Genomic DNA, 23,400 nt, shown 5'->3' with positions numbered 1-23,400 from the left:
TAGCTGGAGGGCATAACGCAGAAGATCGTTTTCCTGAATAGTACAGGTTGGGGTGCCACCAAGCCTCCACCTTGGTGGCACCCCAAATTTGAAGCAGACGTGGCAAATATTGTAGTTGGTCAAATAACCATTGGAGGCTGGTTTCAAAAAGGAACTTGTTTTTTCTTTTGAACCCATATCATTAAGTACCATGTTGAAAGTTTGACTTTACACCAAAAATAAGCATTTACAGCATAGTGTCAAAAACTTCTTTAGTTATTGTTTCTGTTCATAGCCCTGTTTTAATTATGTGTAATAAGATCCCCCCCCTGACATTTCAGTAAATTTGGGCTTAATTAGTAGCATGGTTGGCAGATGGGTAGACCCCTGGATGGACTCAACAAAGCTTCACTTTACTTTGGCCCATCCAATCAGCCATTTGTGAAGGTTGTCAATGTGGGTGCAGTCAATTCTAGTTAAAATGGCAAACCCACTTTAGGCTTTATTTTTGCCATTAAGAATTCTATGGACCACTTGCATGACAGTTCACATTTGATCCTCACTGAAGAGACGGCAACTTCTTGGGCAAACCCAGAGTACTAACCGTATATCTTCCAATAGTTCCAGGTCTCTAATAGATGCTAATCTCCAATAAATGCCGGGTCTAACAGGTGCTTTTTACTCAAGAAGCCGGTCTCTAATAGTGGCCGGGCCCTTTCAAAAGCAACCGATACGTGTCCGTAATCTGGAGGTTGCTAACCTTGAACATATATGTTCACCAGCCACTTTATCAGGTCCACCTTGCTAGTACTGGATTGGATCTCCTTTAGCCTTTAGAACTGCCTTAATCCTTGGTGGCATAGATTCAACAAGGTCCTGGAAACATTCCTCAGAGAGTTTGGACCATGTTGACATGATAGGATCGCACAGTTGCTGCAGAATTTTCAGCTATACATCCATGATGCATTCTCCCACTCCACCACATCCCAAAGGTTCTCTACTGGGTTGAGATCTAGAGACTGTGGAGGCCATTTGAGTCCAGTGAACTCATTGATTCCAGGTTTATGGGATGGCGCCTTATCCTGCTGGGAGTAGCCATCAGAAGATGGTACATTGTGGTCATAAAGGGATGGACATGGTCAGAAAATATCCCCCACACTATGACACTACCACGACCAGCCTGAACCAATGACACAAGGCAGGACGGATCTATGCTTTCATGATGTTGATGCCAAATTCTGACCCTACCGCCAGAATGTGCCAGCAGAAATGGAGACTCTTTAGACCAGACAATGTTATGACTATCTTCTTGTGTCCAGTTTTGGTGATCCTGTTGAATTGTAGCCTCAGTTTCCTGTTCTTAGCTGACAGGAGTGGAACCTGGTGTGGTCTTCTGACCATCTGCCTCAAGGCTGGACGTGTTGTGCGTTCAGAGATGTTCTTCTGCAGACCTCAGTTGGTTCCAGTGGTTCTTTGAGTTCCTGTTGTCTTTCTATCAGCTGGAAACAGTCTGGGCATTCTCCTTTGACCTCTGGGATCAATAAGACATTTCCACCCATAGAACTGCCACTCAATGGATATTTTCTCTCTTTTTGGCCATTCTCTGTAAACCCTAGCGTCTTGACCATGTCTACAGCCTAAACGTATGGAGTTGCTGCCATGTGATTGGCTGATTAGAAATTTGCGTTAAAGAACAGTTGGACAGGTGTGCCTAATAAAGTAGCTGGTGAGTGTTTCTTGTTCATTTGTGAAATGTGGCAACAGACGTATCAGATCTACTGTGCAAATCAAGTGTACAACATTCTACTGTGAATATGACAAACAATATGGCAACTGTTTACATTCCAGCCAAGTTTCAGTTACATGACTGCAACAGGTCTATAGGTGAAATCAGAAAATATCCACACAGACTGTCTTAAGGATGCTTCTGAGCTAAGATGACATTTGCACCCTTTGGTCTACATGCACATCAGTCCACACACATGCACGCTGCAGTGTTCTGTTCTGTCACCGACCACAGGTGTAGATATGTTCCTGACATGCACAGGGAGGGATCAGCTGGAAGCAGCTAACCAACTCACCCTTCAGAGACCTGCTCTTTATTATACAGGGCATTCTGGGACATGGAGTTCAGAATTAGCCCACCTCTCACAAGCACAAAAGCAGTGATATGATTCTTTGACAACAATGTTGTGTCCCGTTCTGGCCTTTGGCCCTGAATCCAGCTTCACAAGAACCAGGTTCCACACCAACATCTGACCCAGCAGCTGTGTGCACAGTGTAACCAAACGCACATCTTTATGTTCTGTGTTTAAATTAAAAAAAAAAACAGCTCCAACACACAGCTGGATCAATAGCAACACTGCTGCTGAAAACATCCCACAAGTTTCCACAGACACACGTGGAGCAGACGGTGATGCCACTTCTGAAATAGGACTCAAGACAGATGCCACAGACTCCCCAGAACACCCCACCACCACATAAGAAAACCCTTCAGTCAGGTTGAAAGATCAGAAAAACACCAACAAATAAGAGCGTGGCCATGGTGGGGGGAATAAGAACTGCGGGCATCATCAAGACGACCCAGTTCAGAGTCCAGAGGAGGCTACAGATACCATGACTTCTGCAGCAACAGGGAAATCCTGCACATCAGGTGTAACCCCGGAGCTGATGCTGCTCCAAGGCCGAAACCATGTCAGCGTAGTGACCCCCTCAGCATCAGAGCCAACAGCTTCAAGTACTCATAGATCATAGGTAACACAAAACCCCACTGAGGAAATCATAAAGACACAATGACAACACAGATTTCACAGGTGTAGTGACAAAATTCTGTTGCGTTACTATAACAACAAATGTGTAGTGCTGTAGTTGCTACAGAATGGTGACCGTGAAGGAAAAGGGTGCTACCAGGGGTTTTCCTTCACCGCAAATCGGTTGATGACTGCCTCCACCATATTTGTTTTCCGCCCCAGCTAACAGCTTTTAATTGGATGCATGATCAAGTATTTCTCCACTTGTGTAACTGCAGCTGCACAAATCCACCCTCTAAAATTAGCGCATGACACAATGAAATGAGTTGAAGTAAGTTCTGAGCTGAACTGATAGTAACATACAATAATCTGTTTGCTAAGAAGAGTATTGTCTTTTGCAATGTCCAGTTTCATTAAAAGACTGTCTGAATTGCATCCTGTATTAAAGTATTGCACTTAGCTACATTAACACTTTCTAAAAAAAAAAAAAAAAAAAACCCTAAACTAATCAAAAAAAGATTGAACAAGATTTAACTCAATAGGGGTCAATATAGTCAGGTACAACCAGAAAGCAGAATAATGTTACTCATGTTATTGACAATATGAGGTAAATGTGCAAACAATAAAAGCAACCCAGAAGAGGGCGATGGGGGCAAAAGTGCAGGAACTTTTCAGGGCAGTATTCCTGCAGACATGTAGGGCCCAAAGTAAAAACAAAAAACAGGGATTTTAAACCACATCAACTAGATTTTAAAGCAACTTTTTAGTATTCCCAGACATTGGAAATGGAGGCAAAAGGCTCCACCACCTGTCATACATGGCCGTGGTTATGATTGAGAAATGTCTTCCCTCACTCTATAAATACCTTGAGAAGCGAGTCTGACCACCACTACTGAGTTTGGAGATGTTGAGCTGAGGACACATTCAGAGCCTGACCCTCAGCTGAAGTGGGCTTCTCACAGACTCCAAGTGAAAGCTCTAAAGTAATCTGACTTCCAATAACCAACAACTAAAAGTTCAGACGGAGTTAGCACTTAATTTAAAAATGTTACATTACAATTAATCTAAAAGGTAAAGTTGGTTTAACGCCATCAATCATTAAAATATTTTTGAACAAAACATAATAGTAATAATCTAAAGGCTCTAACTTTCACAGCTTTTTCAGATTATTTGTAATTGTTCTCTTCCTCAAAACATTTCCTTCATTTCTCTGCATAATCTTGGTCTAAGTGGTGCAGCTCATATCTGTTTCTTGGAAAAGCTTTTTCTGCACTCAGGATTCCAGGACGATTGGAGAAACCAAACCTTGGAGTGTCAAATACTCTGCCTCAATGCAAAGGTATCGCTAGTGAAGATATAGAGGAAAGTAATAAATGTTATATTTTAATTATGCAATGATTAAATTAAAGAACATTTTGTGAAGTTCACCATCAGACACCACCACCACCTTCTTTAAGGCAGGTAAAACACTAGTTACAACCTTGTCATGGCTGTGCAACAGTCCTGCAATGTTTGCATTGCAAACTGCAACAGTTTGTGTATCATGAACCACAGCAGATGCTCCTTCAGGTGCTCTCCATAGAGATTTACAACATTTTCTTAATGTCGCTATAATGCAGTTCACCTTTCAGTCTCGATGGTTTGCAATTTTTCTTTGTGGTAAAACTTTGTTTTTCTTCCAGTGTGTTGTGTTCTGTATCCTGATTGGCTGTAGACCCTTGTCAATCAATCTCCTCAGTGCCATGTACCAGTACAGAATGTGTTCAGTTTGACAAATTTACATGAATGCTCAATTGTCAGCAGATTTTTGTTTATATTCTATAATCCTGGACTTACTTTGCCATGAAAGTTTGAACTTTGAGAGTTTAAACGAGTGAGAAAGGGTCAAATTGTCAAGTCTGTCTGAGAAAAGTGGATGAAGTGTGTAGTGAGGAGTTTTAAAGACTTAAAACATCTGCAATTACAGTAAAAAATGAAGTAGACTACTTCGCAGATTTCCCTTATTGCAGGTTATTTTTAGATCATGTATGAGGGAACACTGCACTCCTCAAAATATTTGTGCAGCCATGGAGAAAAGTAGCTTTGTTATTATGACACAACTCTTACCCATCCACAGTTTGAAGCATTTACAGAGAGATACAACAGTTTTACTGTGCATAAAAAAATACTAAAATAATAAAAAAGAACAGTACTACACCAAAACTTCATGATCTGTGCAAGCCATTCAGAGAAAACTTCTCATTAAATCTGTGTAAATTCTTGGGAAAACATGTTTACTTGTGTCACTTTATTGTGAATAGACACTACTGATACTAAAGAAAAAAACATGACTGTTGCTGGGAGTTCTCAAGTCTGCATAAGGTGTCACCCTAAACACAGATGATGTTAATGGGTGACACTCTGGGGTATCAAGATTTAGAAGAAACAAACTAACTTAAATTGTGAACTTAATAAAAACTTTGTTTAAAAAGTGAATATTTGACAAAAAAAAGTAATACTGAGACCGACACTTTTTAAAATGTGTGGGGGGCAGAAAGTGTTTGAGGAACTGCGTTTTCCTAGGCCTGGTCTTCAGGCCTTGCTATCCTGCATATTTTCAGAAGTTCTCTGCTCAAACACACTTCATGAACTCATCACCACCCTTTGCATGGGCTTTAGAATGGCAGTCATCAATCATATCCTGCTGAGTTTAGCCAAGGTAAGATAGAAAACGTGCAGGACAGTGTGTCACAAGATCCAAGGCTGGACAACACTGATCTAAAACACAATTTAAGAAATTGGGGGGGGTCCCCCAACACCGCCCTACAAGAACACACAGCAGGCAGGACACACATTAGTGTAGCTGTACTAACTCTTGTTCTTACGAAGCAAGGCTGGGGCGATCCACGGCTCCGACTGGACCATCCTGCAGGACGGCGCGGTCTTGTCGTCCACGGATGATGACGTGACCACCATGGAACCGCTCCAATATTTACTCCAAAAGGGAAACACTGTCCTTCACACAGCTCTGACAAGGGGGGGGATGGGGGTGGGGGAAGCGTGCTTTAATCCCAGAGTTTACAACAGCACTTTACATCCAACTCATCAAAGGGGGGGCGGGGGGTGAACAGAAGAACTAATCACAAGGCACCTTCTTGTCTCTTCGTTTTCCCCTCAACTCTTCTGTGACATCTAAGGCAGTGGCGGGTTACAGGCAGCACAATTCTGAGGTACATATAGAAAAACTGAATCTGTCTGAGCTGGGCTGCTTATATTTTAGAAATAGACCTCTTACTTCACATATAGACTGTGTTTTGGAGCTGGAAGGGTTTTTTAAGTGTGTGGTTATCGTTCAACTGGTCATAAGAGCTGGAGCCTCCGTATTTCTCTGTAACCCAACTAACTCTTGTGTTTTCCACCAAGCCCTGAAGAAAGCAGTGTGTGTGTGTGTGTGTGTGTGTGTGTAGTTTCTGATATCTTCACTGAGTTAGAGGCTGGCCCTCCCGGAGCTCACTGCCCAGTCCTCACCCATCCCTTAGTCCTAATCCAGAAGTGAACTGACGGTAGTCTTGTCCAGTGGAACACAGAACTTCCGCTATTCCAAGCGCATTAAGGCTACATGGTCAGGGTGCTATCTCGGGTCAGTGCTAGCCGTGCTCGGCTAGCATGCTGCGGTGGAAGGGGAGGGGGGTGAGGTTTCTGTCCGCCTTTACCCCATTCCTCCACTAAAAATAACTCCAGTTACTGAGTGTTTCTGGATGTTGCTCTGGTCACAGAATACCCAGCTAATCCACAGCACCGAGGGGTCCGTGGACTCGTTCCCCTGCTCCGGTGCCCACGCGCCAGCGTGGGACGGTGTGATGAGGTCACCGATACCTCCAAAACACGTACATAAGCCACTCAACGCAAAGTGTTGCTGCGTGCAACGCAGAAAAAAGTTTCAGGCGGACTTCCCAGCGCCAAGGGAGAGCAGAATGCTGACAGTAAAAAGTGATAAAGCCGGGTAGAGATCGGGAGGGAGGCTTGCCCGGTTTCCAACGTGTAACTGGGGTGCTTCTCCGAGTGCCGGGGTCACGGATAAGCCCTTACGCGTTTCCACAACGACAGGTAAGGTAATGACAGCAAATCCACAGTCCCTGAGTAGGAGGGGGTGATTCTCAGCTCCTCACGCGCTCCCCGCTTTCCTCGGTCCGGTCCGCCAGCTCTGTGTCACTCAATCACGGCAACAAGCCTCGCGGGGTTCAAATAAGCCATGTTGTCGTCGCTCCCGCTCGGTGCGTGTCCGCACAAGAATCTATTCTGCTCTTTCACACTGCACACGGACCGTACCAAGAGCATGGGGCGGGGGGGTGTAAACCCCTGTCCACTAGGGCATGTTAATGTACTGCTACCACAAAAACGGCAAACAAAGAAAGAAAAACACATGCACCAGTAAAACGACAAAATTTAAAAGAAAAACTGGGAATCCCCGCCTGTACAAGGAGCCGCTCCACAAAATTGAACTGACTGATAGCATAGCTCCCTACCCCTAGGGCGCATTGGTCTGGTCCAAGCAGACCTCTCCCGTCCTGTCCATTTATAGTAACAGCGGGATAAATATATTGGAAATGAATGAAACGGTAAATGCGGGAGTACTTTTTAAAGTAAAGCCAACAGCTTGGATCAAATAGTTCTTGTTGTTGTGGGGCTGCAGAAATATTGTTTCTGCGGGGCGCCCTCGCCTCCTCGCAGCCTCTGCCCTCACTCATGCTGCCATAGCGCTGTTGCTACCCAGCGCCAAGGCGACTGCGCCCCTATTGGGTACACAAACTCGAGCTCGGATCTAATTGGCTGATGTCACGGTCTGTGGGAGGGGTGACATGATCCGTTTCACTGTAGTCTCTTTTCTGAGCGGCTCGAGTTGGGAGTGACGCGGACATAGTTTGGAGATGTCAGGTAGAAAAGGAGGAGGGGGGCGGCCTGAGTGACTTCTCAGCTGGGGGCTCTGACTCCCCCCACCAACCGGCCGAGGCTGTTGCTATCCAAGCGCCCGTCTAAATCCGGCACAATGCTGCCTGGGAACAGCTCGCGCTGTCACGCGCCAATTGACGCTCCTTAAAGGGAAACTGGCGCTGGCGCACCGACATCACTGAGCTGCACCACAAATATGGGGCGGGGGTTCATCTTTAACTAGCAGCAACTTGTCATTACGGGGGGATGAGTCAGCTGGCCCTGATCAGCCTGATCAACCTCACATAAAGTGTGTGTAGGGACTAGGGAGGGTGTTCTCTACCACCCCACAGAACTGGACCTATCCTGTTTCATATCAGTCTATTTTAAAGTTTGATGTCAGCCTGTTTTTAATCAAACTCGTTCACACTGGCCTGCTTTAGACTGATCTGTTTCATGCCAGACCAAGCTAAACTGTTTTATCATCTTGTTGCATATCATATTAATGTCCATAGCCGCCTTTTTTTTAGCCCGTTTCAACTGGAAAATAAAGCCGTTCCACCACTGGAATATAATTGAGCCATGGAAAATACTTTTAAATGTTGGAACAAAACAAAAACGTTCCAGAGTTGGAAAATAATGAAACTGGAGCGTTCCTGTGGCACCAGAACAAAACAAAACCATCCGATCACAATGGAACCATCCCAGAGCCAGATCATTACATCTGTCCTGCAATGGTCATGTAGGAGGCAACAGCATTAAGCTATTCCAAAGTCAAAGTGGGACCCTGTGAAGAAGAAGGCGCCACTACTTTAAAATGCATTTTATTAGCAACCTTTACAGAAATGTATTTGTTTTCCTGTTTTGGCTATTGTCACAACTTGTGTGCAATATTTTCTACAAACGGCGCTGTGCAGTGTTTCATTTATTCACAGAGTAAAGCAGCATATCAATTTTAGAACATAAAGCAACACTTTGACTAAGCTGAAGTTTAAACAACACAACATACATACAGGTGCAGTCTGCCTTTCCATTTGTAACTAACTGTAGGAGTTTATCACACAGCATTCACACTAAACTTCCAGTTCTGTGTAGCTGGACTAACATGTATAAAACAAAGTTGAAAGTGTTCATTTGATCCTAGTAAAAGTGTACACAAACATAGCAAGAAGCCAAGTAAAACCATCAAAAGTTTGTTTGTGTTTTAGGATTTCTTGTGTCCCACTGACTCTAATGTTCTTTTCTGTAACTTCACCACTCTGAACCCCAACCGGACAGCTTCCTGTTAGGCCGAGTGTCATCAGGAATACTGACCGGTAAAATGTCCACACAGGCGTGCTCATGAGGACTGGAGAAGTTGACCCCCATACTTTACTGTGGTCCTGTCATATTTGAACTTTAGCCAGTCAGTGCAGAGTTTTGCAGCATTAGCAAGACTGTCTGAGTGGAAATGAGACGCAGGAATGAAACTGAGACTAAGGGCTTCAGAGAAGAAGCCAGGAAGCTAAACTCCAGGACCCTGCAGGCTTCCTGCAGCCTCCTCCTAGTGTCCTTATGGCTTCAGCCTGGCCTTCAGCCTGTGGCCACACAGAGGAAAGGCAGGACTGCTGTCCAACCCCGCGCTAGCAAGCACAGAGCCCTGCTGCACCACAAATTCAGCAGCAAGAATGGTTTGAATCTTCAATCTAGAAGAAATTAAACAATTTCTTATTGCTAATTTGCTTTTCCAATGGTATGAAAGGTTGGACAATGGAGGTGCTAGCTATCTTTAGTTTAGCTAAGCAATGGAAATGAAGAAAAGAAGCCCCCACTGTATTAAATCGAAGCTCAAATGTTTTATTTAAAACTGCAGGGGGGCCACGCTCCTTCTCCTCTGAAAGCTACCTTATTGAATATGGAAATAAAGTTTCGTATTTCCCTTCCAGGACGTGATGATTGGCTCTCTCCAAATCATGCTCCCCAGTACAGAGGGCCAGACAGAGGAGAGGCAAGGAGGGAAGCAGACTTTGACACTCACGTGCCTGCAGCAAAATTCCACCCGGCAACCACACTGTACCATGGCAACAGGCCTGCCATTGGTCCCTGTTGCGATTTCAAATGACCAATAGCATTGCTGGCCCCTTGTGATGCTTGTTGCTAGGTAAACATGATGCAGAGAAAGATAGAGGAGCAGAATAACCATGAAGCTACTGCAGGGGCTTTTAGCAGGAAGCTCTTTACAGACGCTTTTCCTTCTCAGCACTGGGTGGTGTCAAAGAGCTGGAGCAGGAGGCAGGAATGACACAGGAAAAGAAGGAGACTGCAGCCAGCATTTCTAAAGAAACACATCTTAGAAAAGAAAAAAACACACACACACAACAACAACAATGGATAGCACTCTGCAGAATAGTGGCTCCAATTTCCATGCAATGATTCAGACTGCTGTGATCTAAATCAGCAGTCATTAATCTTTGGTCAGAGTCTTCTTGGTTTTCTACCTGTTCAGTCCCAAAATCCTGAGCAATAAATGACTGAAGCGCAAAAGGAAACCAATGGCAGTATGATCCACACAGAGCAGAAGAGTTAACACAGAAATTCACTCTAAGCTAAGAACATGTCTCTGTCCCAAACATGTTTATTCTCCTGTGAAAACTGCAAATTGTAATAATATCCAAGTTATATGCACCAATTAATAATAATTGCCTAACACATTAATAAAAATGGACCCTGGTTCAAACTGAAAATACTCCTGCAGGAGTAGTAATACACACGTTAACTTAATCAAAACCAGAAGAAACTTGTAAAGATTAAAGTCTATTTAACAAGATTCACCTGCTATTTGAATTGAAATGCCTTTAATGACATTGCAACAAGTACAGCTATAACTAAATTGCTGTTCGTCTATATCAGTGGTCTGCAACCTGTGGCTCTAGAGCCACATGCAGTTCTTTGATCCCTCTATGGTGGTTCTTTGGTTGTAAAAAAAAAAACATGCTAATAATTCAAATAAATAATACATTGGTTGTTTAATTTTTTTTTCATTTTTGCCTTTTTATAAAATGATTAATCTGTTGTACGATTAGTTTATTATTAAAATAAGCAAAAAGCACACATTAAGATCTTTAGCTGTCCCACAGTATCTAGTTGCTCTTCAGAAGCAACGTTTTTCAAGTGTTTCATTTAATTTAAATGTCTAGATTTTTTCAAGTTAGATTCAACACCAATGTTGTCGTGATTTTATTTAACAGTAAAAGAAGAAAAAGGATGACGTCACACCAAAGTCATAACATAGAAAATGTCATGTTTGGGAGAACATCAGTGGTCTTGTATGTCTTCCATTTCCTAATAATTGCTCCCACAGTTAATGTCTTCACACCAAGCTGCTTACCTATTGCAGATTCAGTCTTCCTAGCCTGGTTCCGGTCAACAATTTAGTTTCTGGTGTCTTTAGACAACTCTTTTGGCCATAGTGGAGTTTGGAGTGTGACTGTTTGAGGTTGTGGACAGGTGTCTTTTATATAGATAACCAGTTCAAACAGGTACCATTAATACAGGTAATGAGTGGAGGACAGAGGATCCTCTTACAGAAGAAGTTACAGGTCTGTGAGAGCCAGAAATCTTGTTTGTTAGTAGGTGACCAAATACTTATTATCTACCATAATTAACAAATAAGTTATTTTCAAATCACACAATGTGATTTTTTTTCCTCATTTTGTGTCTGATAGTTGAGGTATATGAGGAAAACGACAGGCCTTTCTCATCATTTTAAGTGTGAAAACTTGCAGAATTGGAGGCTGACTGAATACTTTTTGCCCCACTGTTCTGATCATCTGAAAACCATGATTTTATCTTGAGCCTGTCCTGGTGTTGGTTGTATGTGTTTAGTTAAAAAGGCTTTGTGTATATTTTGTGCATATTTGTGATTTTAAATGCATAATTGCTGACATTTTTATTATTTCCTGATGATGTACTGAGAAACGATGCACATGTATTGATTGATATTGACTGGACTGGGTTGATCACTGGGATCTATAGGACCCTTTAATGAAGTTTGATTTAATCTATTTTGCTCCATGCAAAGTTTGCTTTTATAATGAATTGTGAACAATTAAACATGGAGATCAGACTCTGTTGTTACTTTAAGGTTAGTGTTGTTCATTAAGGTTCCTGTTTTGTGCTGGCCTAGTTTCTAGTGCTGGTTGGTGAGCTCCAAGGCTTTGACACTGCAGTCCTTTGAAGTTCTAAAGGCCCGTACACACCGGGACGAATTTCGTGCGCGATATTCGCCAACGTTAAACGCCTCGTGACTAAACAAAGGGCACCAATGTGAGTGTGCACACCGACGGGAAAAAACGCCACGCGTGAAAGCGTCACTTTTTAAAAAACACCTCGGGTTCGTTTTTTTGGTTTGACGGGCCGCGTCGAAATCTATTCGACCAATGAGAATGGCGCTTTTGCACACGTGTCTGGAGCTTCTGAAGTTACAGTAAAACACAACTTGGGGGCGCTCAAACACAAAACTGCCTTTCTGAGCACACATACCAGCGAAGAAGATAGACGCCAAGTAGCGTCTACACAGCCACGAAGAAATAATGACGGACATTCTAAAATATCCCCGAACCAAGTACCAGTTGGAGCAACTGGTGCTTGAAATATTCATGTTTTCTATGTATGATTCTGACAAGCGCGTAAATACTTGCTCTCTTCTTCTGAGTGAAAAGCGACTTTAAGAAGCGTAAAGTTGCGCAACGCCACCTTGTGTACAGGAGTATTTCTGTTTACATTAAGCGCCATCTAATGTCAGGGAATGAAATTGCATGTTCGCTCTGCTCATCGTCAGCGAAAATCGCCTGGGTGTGAACACAGAAAACGTGGCGAAAAACGCTGGCGAATAACGCCTGGCGAATATTCGTCCCGGTGTGTACGGGCCTTAAGACTGAACCCCACCCTACAGACTGGAAGGTGGGAGGCCTTGCATCAGATTCTTTTACACATGCACTTTTACTAATCTTGTTGGACATTACCCAGACTTTTAATACTTAGCTCATGCTTGAAACTGGACTCTTGAACGTTTACATTTATACTCTGGAGTTACTCATCCCAGTGCGAAACCTTACTCATGGTTATGGACTGTCATTATTTACGTAATTGTTTGTTGTTATACATATCATTATGTGCAATACGGTTCTGTGTCAGTCCTCAAGAAACACAACACTTCTTCTGAAATACACCCAAAAATCTAATTCTAGCCTACATGAGATTTGTTTTAAATCATGGCTTTATTAGTACACACAAATACAGTTATCATAACTTTAGCTGATTCTTACAACCTTTTTGTTAACTTAAAAGAAATGCTGGAACACTGTGGTGCTGTGTGATTTAGTCGAACAGACCATCAATCGACCTACAGGTCTGAGGCTTCAAACCAGATCTGACCTGGTGGGGTTTCCATGAACATGAGAACAGAGAGAAATCATCCAAAAACGACACGGCAGGAGTTGACTGAAGAGGCAGATCAAGGTCATGGAGTGGTCCAGCCAGTCTCTGGACCTCCATCCTATAGAAAACGTACAGAGAGAGCTGACGCTCAGAGCTGCAGAGCAACAGCCACCAAATCTGAATGATTTAGAAGTGATTTGTAAAGAAGAGTGGAGCAGAAATCCTCCTGATATGTGCAGAAACCTGCTCATCAACTATGAGAAACCTTTAACCTGTGTGCTGCTAATAAGGCTTTTGCTACAAAGTACTAAGTGAGAAGAGGGATCAAATACTGTTTCCCTCAATGAAATGCAAATAGATTTATATCCATTCTGTAAAGTTGATTTCTTGATTTTCTATCTCACTGTTCAAATGAACCAACCATTAATGGGATGACAGACTGTTGAGAGATAAAATACTTAACTTCACGTTACCTTTAAAAAGTATTGCTGCACATAAAAAAATCCTTTTATACATTTTCAATTCATCTTTTTTTAAATCAACCTGAAAAATATAATAGATACTAATAAGTTACAATTCAGTGTTTTGCTGTTTTCTTCAGCCAAGTTAAGGTTCATACATATTCCATATCAAAGTTTTCATTATAATAATGAATGGCTGCCATTAAAGACCCTCTCCAATCTAAATTGTGTTTTTAACATGTTTTTTTTGTAGCATTTTCTCCTGATGGATGACATTTGAAAGAAAATTAAGATTAAAACTGTGTTTCTGTTCGTTTCATTTATTATTCAAATCATGGTGAATCTGGAGCAGATGAAAAATGACGTTTGAAAAGTCATGTAGTTTCTTCCTGCTCCGCTTCATTCTGATGCATCCTCCTGCAGATAAATACATCCGTGTGTACATATTTGTTTTCCTCGTCTGAACTCAAATCTGGATCAGAACTGTATGGCTGGATAGCTCCAATGCTGCTCGCCAGGGAGAGGGAGAGAGCAAACAAAGGGATGATGGGAAATAGGCAAACTCCACATCAACAGTTCTGCCCACAATTCCCAGGTGAATTTCTGATGAACTTCTGCCGCTCTGCAGAAACTATGCTCTAGAAAACAAATCTTTTTTTTTGTTTTTGGCTAAAACCGGCATCTTCATAATTCAAAGACCACTGGGAACACTTTGAAAATAGATCAAACGATGACCAGAGTGGGACTTTAATTCATCACCTGGGGCCTCATTTATAAAACTTTGCGTAGGATTTGCGTCAGAAGTGGCGTACGGATGAAACATAGGACGTGCGTACGCACAGAAATATTCGGATTTATAAAACTGTGCACACGCACATCCTACGCATCTTTCCCTTAATAAATCACAACCAATTCTAAATGCAGCGCAGCTTTTGCGGCTTCATGACACGCCAATAGTTGCCCATAAATAGTCCGTGAAACGCCCACAAATGAATATTCATGTCTTGCGAGATCATGGCACACACAGAGAGGAAATCAAAAAAACGTAACTTCACTCAATGTGAAGTAGAAGTTATCGTTGGCGAGGTGGGAAAGAGGAGAAAAGTGTTGTTTGGAGGGCACAGTGTGGGCATTACTAATGCCTAAAAGGCACGTGAGTGGCAAACGGTGGCAGACGCCGTAAATGCTGTAGCCTCACAACCTCGGACCCTGGAAAAAAAAATGGTCGGACATCAAAGTCGAGGCATAAAGAACGTCTAGTGCTGCATCGCCAGAGTGTCTCTGCCACTGGGGGGGCACCGGAACGCCAGATGCACCGGGTGACACGTGTGGTTCCTCCGAGTGCTCCTCTGTAACGCCGGGCCCAAAAGCCCGCAGAGGTCCTAGAGGACGGCTCGAGGAAGTCGGAACCGGCTCATCAGCCACTCGTCCTCTTCTTGCTGTCTAAAGATGCGTTCACTCCGAATTCTTCCATTTGCCACATCTTCTAAGGGCGCAAGATCAGCCATTGTGCGTCATTACGCATTACATCTGACAAGCTACAGATGTCGGTAATAATCGACGTGGAAATGGGAAATTGATCAGCGCAAATGTAATTCCTTGTTGCTTTCTGAATGGTTGAGACATACGCCATACATGGTTTTATCAAAAATAAACAAATTAAAGGCATATGCATGAATACCATAATTCCATAGCTTATGAAGAAACGTTTTAATATGAAAACAACTTTCCCCAGTGGACAATTAATACGTCTGTCTGTCTAATTGCACCTATATCTGCTCCGCCAGACGGACACACTGGTGAGAATATCAGTTTTGTACATTATTTCGTTCTGTTAACTATATTATTTATGAGGATGAATTGCACAACATGCCAATATTGTAGAACATATTTCACTTTTCTTTTTGCAAATAAGTGTTCATTTGAATTTCTGTTGTAATTTTCGTTTGATTTTTTTTTTTTTGTTTCACTGCTGATCGATCAAACGTGTTGTTGTAGGCTGTTAATTGTAAGACTTGCTTTGTGAAGTCTTCATGTTATTTATGAGAGGCAGGATTGTCATTTTCACTTTCACGTGTTTCTTCCATCTGCCGACGGTGTCGCCGTTTCTCCTTTCACCCGTTTTTGTGCGTACGCCTGGGTCAGAGCTTGCGTGAAGGACCGCACATTTTCCCGTCAAGTTTGCTTTTTATAAATATCAACTACTGCGTAGAGAGTGGCGTACGCCTTCTTTTGTTCGCAACGTTTATAAATGAGGCCCCAGGTCCCCAAAAAACATTCGTAAGCTTTTTTTCCCACCTGTTTATCTTCTTTCGACTGCGTTTTTTGTCTTTCTTTATTAGCAGTTTCTAAAAAACAACAAAAAACTGACAGTAAAATATCTTTCAGCATGTTTCTGATATCAACTTCATGTGGACATCCTTAGGTGTCTTCTTTTTTTTTCCTGAATTGATTGTTTTATTTAGGAGTTTTACCTCACAGAGAAGGAGGGTCGCAGGGCAGGGACGCCCAGTTTAGCCAAGTCTGTTGAGTTTAGCTTGGCAATCAGATATTGTATTTTATAACTGATTTTATGGTTTGTACAATTAGTGAAGCCCATTGAGACAACTGTGCTGTAACATTGGGCTAAATGAATCAAACTGAATTGAACTTGGTCGATGATGTTGATCTTGCAATTTTAGAAGAGTCATAAAACCAGTTAGGTTTCAGCAGGTTATTCAGAAGAAAAACATGCTCCTCAGACCTTTGCTGGTTAGACAAGATATGGGCTTTTACTTTGAAAAATGACTGGCTTTGTCTAATACAAAACATCTGAGCATGACTGTGATGGATCATTTCAATAACAGTAACAGTTAAGAGAGGGAGCTGTAGGTGAAGCTCCTGTGATGCTAGAGTGCTGATCGACAAAGCAGCAGCAACAACAATGCAGTTCAGGAAATACAAACACAAAGTTCCTGGAAACAAAAAAACAGAAACGAGAAACTTAAAAGGTCAAATATTTGTTTCTTTTTTCATTTAAAAATAAATCATATTGCCTTTTACTGGACTTTCAAAATATATTTCAAATAATTTTTTAGACCAAAAATGTATCAATTCTTAATTTCAGTATAAAAAATGTCATTGTGTTCTGACAGACTTCTTCTCATGCCACACTGACATCACAAAGTAGTGACACCCGGGGTTTCCAGGGCACATCCAGTGGGAGCCACAGCCAAAACGCCAATCCAATTCAATAAGACCACACTTGGGATGGAGGAGCGTGTGGTGGATCCCACCCAGGAGGATTTGAAAGCAAACTCAAACAGGACAGGTAGGCAGGAGGCTTCAGGTGAGTTCAGCCCATCATGTCCTTTTACATTCCTCTTGTTCACTCGTTGAACGCAGATCGGACAGTTTGAGGAATTCCTGCTAATGGAAGTGAATGTGATCAGGCATTAATAACTGCTAGCACAGTTAGCAGTCATGTCACATGACCTTTTGTTTGTTGTGTATGATGAGAAATCCCAGACGGATGTTCTGTTCCTTTAGGCTGCATTTCTCATGTTGCTCTGTAAAAGGTCTCTGTGACTGAGAGGACTGAGAATATAAATTGCTGATATCACTCTGTTTCCATACATTGACTGTTAGGTGAAGAACTGTGAAGATCTAGGCGACTCGGCGTCACACAAACCGGTTCGGTCTGCTGCACAGTAGATTCAGGACAACCACAGAAGCTCAGACTGGCCAGTATTTCTAAAGACTTGTGTGTTAACTTTTTAAAACAAATACCAGCTTACTGATTTGACTTTGTGTTGAACATGCATGTCCAGCCACTGGCATTTCCCTTTTAAATGATATTACTGACCATTCATTGGTGTGTTTGCTCCCTGAGTGGGTGAGTTCTAGTGTTTGTTGATCTCTGCAGGTCTGCGACCTGCTGAGGTCCAGGTGGGAGTGGACTGGACTCACCTGAAGCACCTTTTCAAGGCGGCAGAGCATCTCTGCCTCTTCAAGACGCTTTGACAACATTTGTCACCAGACTGTTTCTCACTCAAGTTAAGACAGCTGACTTTTTGCATAAAACAGTTTGCATAGTTTTAATATTAATAATAGTAATTAGAATATATATGCAGCACTGATGTTTTTTTGCAACAACAGCAAAAAAACACTTTCAAAACAAAAGTTGTGCTCTCCAGTTTATTTTAACAGGATGTAGTTTTGAATTTTCCCTTTTTTCAATCCATTGTTCTTCATCAGTAGCTGAGACTTTGTGTTGTCAAAGAAACACTAGTATTCTTTTATTTTGTTTATGTTTAGTCATTTGAAAAAACTATTTAATACAATATACTCATCAAAAATGATGTTTTGAGAAAATGTTTAGGATCCAGTTGTAGACCGTTCACATGATCCCGTCTGTTATGACTTCAGGTCAGAGAGGCGGCATAAGCCTGACCTGCTTCATCCTGGTTCCCCAAACTTTAAACTGAAAAATGAATGAGGTTTTCCACAACTCTAATAAAGTAAAGATGTGCTTTCAGACCAGCCTCTAGAAACATGGAGAGACTCCCTCATCCGTTGAGTGACGGCAGAGGTAAAGACAGGAAAAAAGCTTCAGTCCATCTCTGACCATGATCCAGACGTGACCGACCATCTCTGTGGCCTCAGTGTCAGCATGAGCGGAACCACAATACAGTAACTGTTTCTGTCACTACCCATCATTCCTGTAGAGTTAGTGTACCAACGCATGTGAGGATGTTTCATTTTAATCAAAATGACCTCAGCCTGGCTACAGAGCATAGAAACAACAGCCTGTTGGAGTATTGCTTCCAGTCATGATGACTTTTGTGTGTCCACTGTTGTTTAGGACATCAACTGTGTGAAAGGTTAGTGCTGCAGTACCACTCATCAAACACCAGGGGTAGTAAAAACAACACAATGTGTCTTAAAGCCTGATCCCGTAACAAACCGTGGTCTTTCAACACTAAGTGGTGTCTTTAGGAGGCTGAGCTGCTGGAGTCTACATCAGGATGCATCAGCAGCTTCAGTGGAGATGATTCCAGGCTGACCCAGGAGTGCAGATCAAGTTAACCCTTTCAACAAAGTATGTTATGTGGGTTCAAATCAGGTCATATTAAAGATTCTAAAAATGAGTCCTGATGCTTCTCTGCTCGACACTCAGCATCAAAACGAGGATTACGCCTTTACATTACCAAATGAATCCTGCCTGTGACCACAGTTCACTGCTCCCTCACAGAAGAGCCCAATGGGGCGGATTCGGACACTCTGATGTGTGACAGCTGCTGTGAGCACATTTCCACCAAAAGGAACTGGTTTGGTTCAGAACCAAAACCACCGGAGCCACGTCAGGGCTACATCATTCAGGTGAGCAGCATGTCTTTTTGCAACCCAAGACGCTTGCCCTGCAGGCAAAGAGGAGGATGGTTCAGCCAGAGATGCTGTTTATTGTGCTTTTGTTGTTCTTGTTCTTCCACAAATCATGCAGATCATCTTTGAGACGGTCTGTCACAGCAGTAGAGATGATAGGAGAGAGCCAATGAAACGTCGTCTATTTGTTGAGAATTACAGAAAGTGACCATAAAGAAGAAAGCTGTGGGTCTGGACCACCTCTGAAGATGGATGAGTGAGCGTTCTACTATCCTAGTTGACATGTCTCTGTGAATGAACGTCCTGGATTTTAAATGGTGGTTTTTCTCTAAGAGACAAAAAAAATGGACAGATGGGTCTTAGGAAATCCCATCGCCAGTCTCCCTGGTAAGTCTGGAGTACTGAAGGAGACAGTGTTGCAGTCACTGATTCAGGAAGAACATCGTGGTTTCGGTCCTGTGTGGAATCCTACTGCAGTTCTTCAGCCTGGCCTCTTGGCTCCTTAAGGGATTGTGGGAGTTTGAATGGTCTTGATCAGGGGTCTGTAACCTTCAACACTAAAGGGGCCGTTTGTTTCTTACAGAACAAAACCCGGCACAAACTACAAAGAACCACGTCCCTGCTCAGAAAAAGACGACACTATAATTATGCTACGTCTCTATAAACTATACTTCTTCCAATAATGTATATATTTTTCTGATTGTTCTCATTTTATTTCATTTTACTTTTGACTGCAGCAAAAAACAAGTTCCTTTCAAAATAAAAGAAATCACGTCCCATCAGAGTTACTTAAACTAAAAATGTTAAGAAGACAAATCAAAAAAGGCCATTTCTACTTTAATGGGCCATCATCCCTTTTGCTGTTTTAGCATTGGTTTTTTTTTTTTATTTAAAAAAAGGAAATGTCTCATTGAAATTACGAATCTCTTTTTCAAGGGCTAGGGGGAAATAATCAATTACATTTACAATAAAAATGGAAACATTTAAAACATAAAATAAATAAAAATGAGAGCTTATGTAAAAACATAAATGTGAGAACATAGGTTTAGAATCCCATATTTAAAGGATATACACAAACATACATGCCGGTATATATGTTGATTTAGCACATATATACACATATGCACATGCAACAGCACGTGAACCAGGAGAAAAATTTGTTCTTTAAACTTCTAATGAACAATGACAGGAAATTACCATCATTTCATGCTCAATTCTCTAAAATGACTGAATTTTTGGGAGGAGTGGTGTATTTATTTTTTATTTAACCTTTATTTATCCAGGCAATACAGATTAATAAAAAGATTCTAAATTTCAGCTGTAATGTCAGCAGGGGTTTCTAAATGAAGATGAGATTAGCTCCGATTACCCAACAAGCTAAGACAGATGACTGCATTATTGTAAACTTCATGCATTTTCCTTCCAGCCAGACAGCTAGAATGAAGCGATAAAAGAGCTGCTGGTGGCTCTGGAGTCTGAGCATGCAGACCCCTGGTCTTGGAGAAAACAGTCAACTGTATCCGTCAGGGCAGTGACGTGCAGACGGGGGGGGGGGGGGGGGGGGGGGGGGGGGGAATATAGCTTAAAAAATACATAAGTTATATATGATAAATACACTTCTTTTACTCTAATTTTTTGTATTAAAAATCAAATATTAATATTTTTGACATGTCTATTCTATGATTACTTTTTTCTGCGTGGGTTTTCAACATTTCTTTGGTAAAAACAAAAACCTGTTCAAATATACGAGAGAGCGGCAGGTGAGGCACAGACCACCCGTACAGACCCATGCCGACCCTGCGCCCAGACACCTGCACACACTAACTGGACTGCAGCTGACGCATGCGCTTTCCTGTTTCGATCGTTCAATCATCATAAAAGACGCTTTATTTTTAATGACTTTATTTTTCTATTTCTCACCAACTGGCTGATTACATTGGAGTCGGTTTGTGACTCATTTGGTCTTTTTTTATCCGCTAAAAATGCGCTTCAGAAAACATTAAGTGAGGCACGCAGTACTCGTGCCTTAAAGCAGAGGGCGCTGTTGATCCCAGAGAACGTGACACCGCGACTACAGAATAATGGAACAATGGAATTAGTGGTAGTGCAGCCGTCCAGTTCTTCTATAATATCATTTAGCATCATTTTCTAAATGGAGGATTAAGTGTCTAAACTCAGGAATTTTTGGAGACACGTAACTGGCAGTTATTTCAGAGTTATTGTAACAAATTAACATCCCTGCTGTGGCATCAATATAACTTGATTCTACTCTATTTTAGTTAAATAAATGAGCCTCAGTACACATGCGCACTTAGTTGAATCGATGTTTCGTGACTCAATATACATTTACACGCCTGTGACCCCATGTATTACTTTATGCACATACGTTTCATTTTGACAGGGTGTACTCCATAGCTATGGTTGTGACGGCCCATCTCTGCAATGAGGAGGAGGATCTTTTAGCTTCATCAAGCCACGACCTCGAGCTTTAGAACTGGAGCAGTCAGAGTGAGAAGCAGCTCCAATGAGACTTTCCACCTCTAAGCCTGGGACTTTGGGTTTCAACAGGTGGAGGAGTTCAGGTATGTATAGAACATGAAATGAATATAAATGTCCAATGTAGAAAGAAGCGAGCAAAGAAATGTCTGCTGTTCACAGCACATTGTAATGTCTACTCAGTTCTAAAGAAAAAAATACAAACTGAAAATCTAAACATAGAATCATTTATTAGTTGTGCCACTGCAGCATCACTCTAATGTAAGGATACAGATGTTCAGTTGTATATTGAAAACTGTTCCTCTGATCCAGAACCAAATATTATGCAACTGAACAGGTTCTGTTACATAGAACAGAGGCAGAACCAGGCACCTGTGTGAAAGTGGTTCCTCACTGCCAACATTTTTATCTGCCAACTTCAAAAATTACCAAATGTTTGAGCAAACCATTAAAAAATACCCAAATAACTCATCAGTTTACAGCAGGCATTTACAGGTTTCTAGTTTTCAGGTTGATTAAAAAAAAGAAACATGGTTGTGCATAGTTTTGGATGACTTTAAACATTATGCAAATAAATATGAAACAGTCTGTCTAGCATTTTCACTCAAAACGCAGAGAGAAACCTGGCTTTCCATTTCTGTCACAAATTGTTTTTTGGTTTTAAGTTAAATCATATTTAAATCACGTTTCAGAGACTATTTTCTATTTGAAGTTTTCAGCTTATACAGTCCACTTAGGAAAAATACTATGAAGCGAGTCAGAGACATTAGTTACAGTCTACCTGTAGGTCAGTGCAGGTTCAAGAAGAAAACATTCAATATCACTTGATTGATGAAACCTGACATGTGGTGTTTTAATACCTCCCCAAAAATAATGGCACCCTTACTATTCTGTCAGAAAACAACATGATTCCAAACACGAATGTCTTGTTCTTCACGCGTTTTTTTTTTGTTTGCAACGAAACAACACAAACAGGAGAAAAGTCAAACGCGACAACTCACACACAACTCAAAAATGGACTGAACAGAATGATTGTCAAAGTTTGATGAAATGAATGCTTTTCATGGATGTGATGCTCCTGTCATTTGTGTTCAGACACACCTGAGACAGGTAAAAGGTTAGGGCAATACAGCAATCAGATGGAAGCAGTTAAAATGGAGAAAGGAAAGACTCCGCCTTTGTGTCGTTTCACACCGACTATGGAGCAAAGAAGGAATAGTAAAGGGACGTCTGGGGTTTTTTAGAGAAGGTTTATGAAAAAACACGGGCAATCACAGGATTCCAAGCTCATCTCCTGAGATCTTCATGTTCCTGTGGGCATCATCATCATCATCATCATCATAAGGTCTTCAGCCCACAGCTCTTAAGATAAACTCAATGGATGAAAATAAAAGAAAAAAAAGAAAAATCCAGGGCTCCAGACTAACTTTTTTCACTAGGAGCACTGTGGCCCCCAACTGAAAATTTTAGGGGCACAACCAGAAAATTTAGGGGCGCATACCGTAAATCAACATTCTAACCAAATCTACTAATTTCTACTGTATTACTAATAAATACTTTAATGATAGATGCAGAAATTGCAATGTGCTGTTTCAAATTCAGTGTCACATTTTATTCTGCACTTTTGAAGATGCAACAAGGTAAACTGACAGAAGAAGGTAAACTGTAAAAGAACGGCCGATGTTCATTGGAGATCAGAACAATCGATACAGATACCCGAGATCAGAGAAAAGCTCAAAAACCGATTGAAATGTATGTTGGTGACACCAAAAAAGTGCAGCCAAGATGCACAATAAGCGTGTTTGAGATCACCCAGGTGGACGCAACACTGTGCAGATCACCTGGTGTGAGACGCATGCTTTTGCTCCAACATCATCTGTCAATCATCACAAAAATATCACGATCAAGGCGCCAACCTACGGCAACGCAGCTGGACATTTAGTACTTTGTTGACTGAAAGCTGCCCTGATGACTACAAAACCATGCATTATGGGACATGTGTTTGATGAGTTTTTGTAGTTGAG

At 41.7% G+C, this 23,400-nt stretch overlaps 1 protein-coding gene across 3 annotated transcripts in view; it reads right to left on the bottom strand.

The window, feature by feature from the left end:
- LOC101167568 (dual specificity tyrosine-phosphorylation-regulated kinase 1B) overlaps window positions 1-23,400 on the bottom strand; it is a 45,132-nt gene that overhangs the window by 13,526 nt on the left and 8,206 nt on the right. Inside the window, exon 1 of one of the 3 annotated variants that reach the window (XM_004077714.4) lies at window positions 5,582-7,013. The exons of 1 other annotated variant lie outside the window; for it this stretch is intronic. In XM_004077714.4, the coding sequence (XP_004077762.2) occupies window positions 5,582-5,684 (103 nt within the window). In that variant the 5' untranslated portion in view covers window positions 5,685-7,013. Of the gene's footprint in view, window positions 1-5,581; window positions 7,014-23,400 lie in introns of those variants that run through there. One more of the 3 variants, XM_011484922.3, reaches the window with a different exon arrangement.

This window comes from Oryzias latipes, chromosome 16, assembly GCF_002234675.1.
Source record: "Oryzias latipes chromosome 16, ASM223467v1".
NCBI classification, from domain to species: domain Eukaryota; kingdom Metazoa; phylum Chordata; class Actinopteri; order Beloniformes; family Adrianichthyidae; genus Oryzias; species Oryzias latipes.
This window is presented reverse-complemented; position numbering and strand designations above follow the sequence as displayed.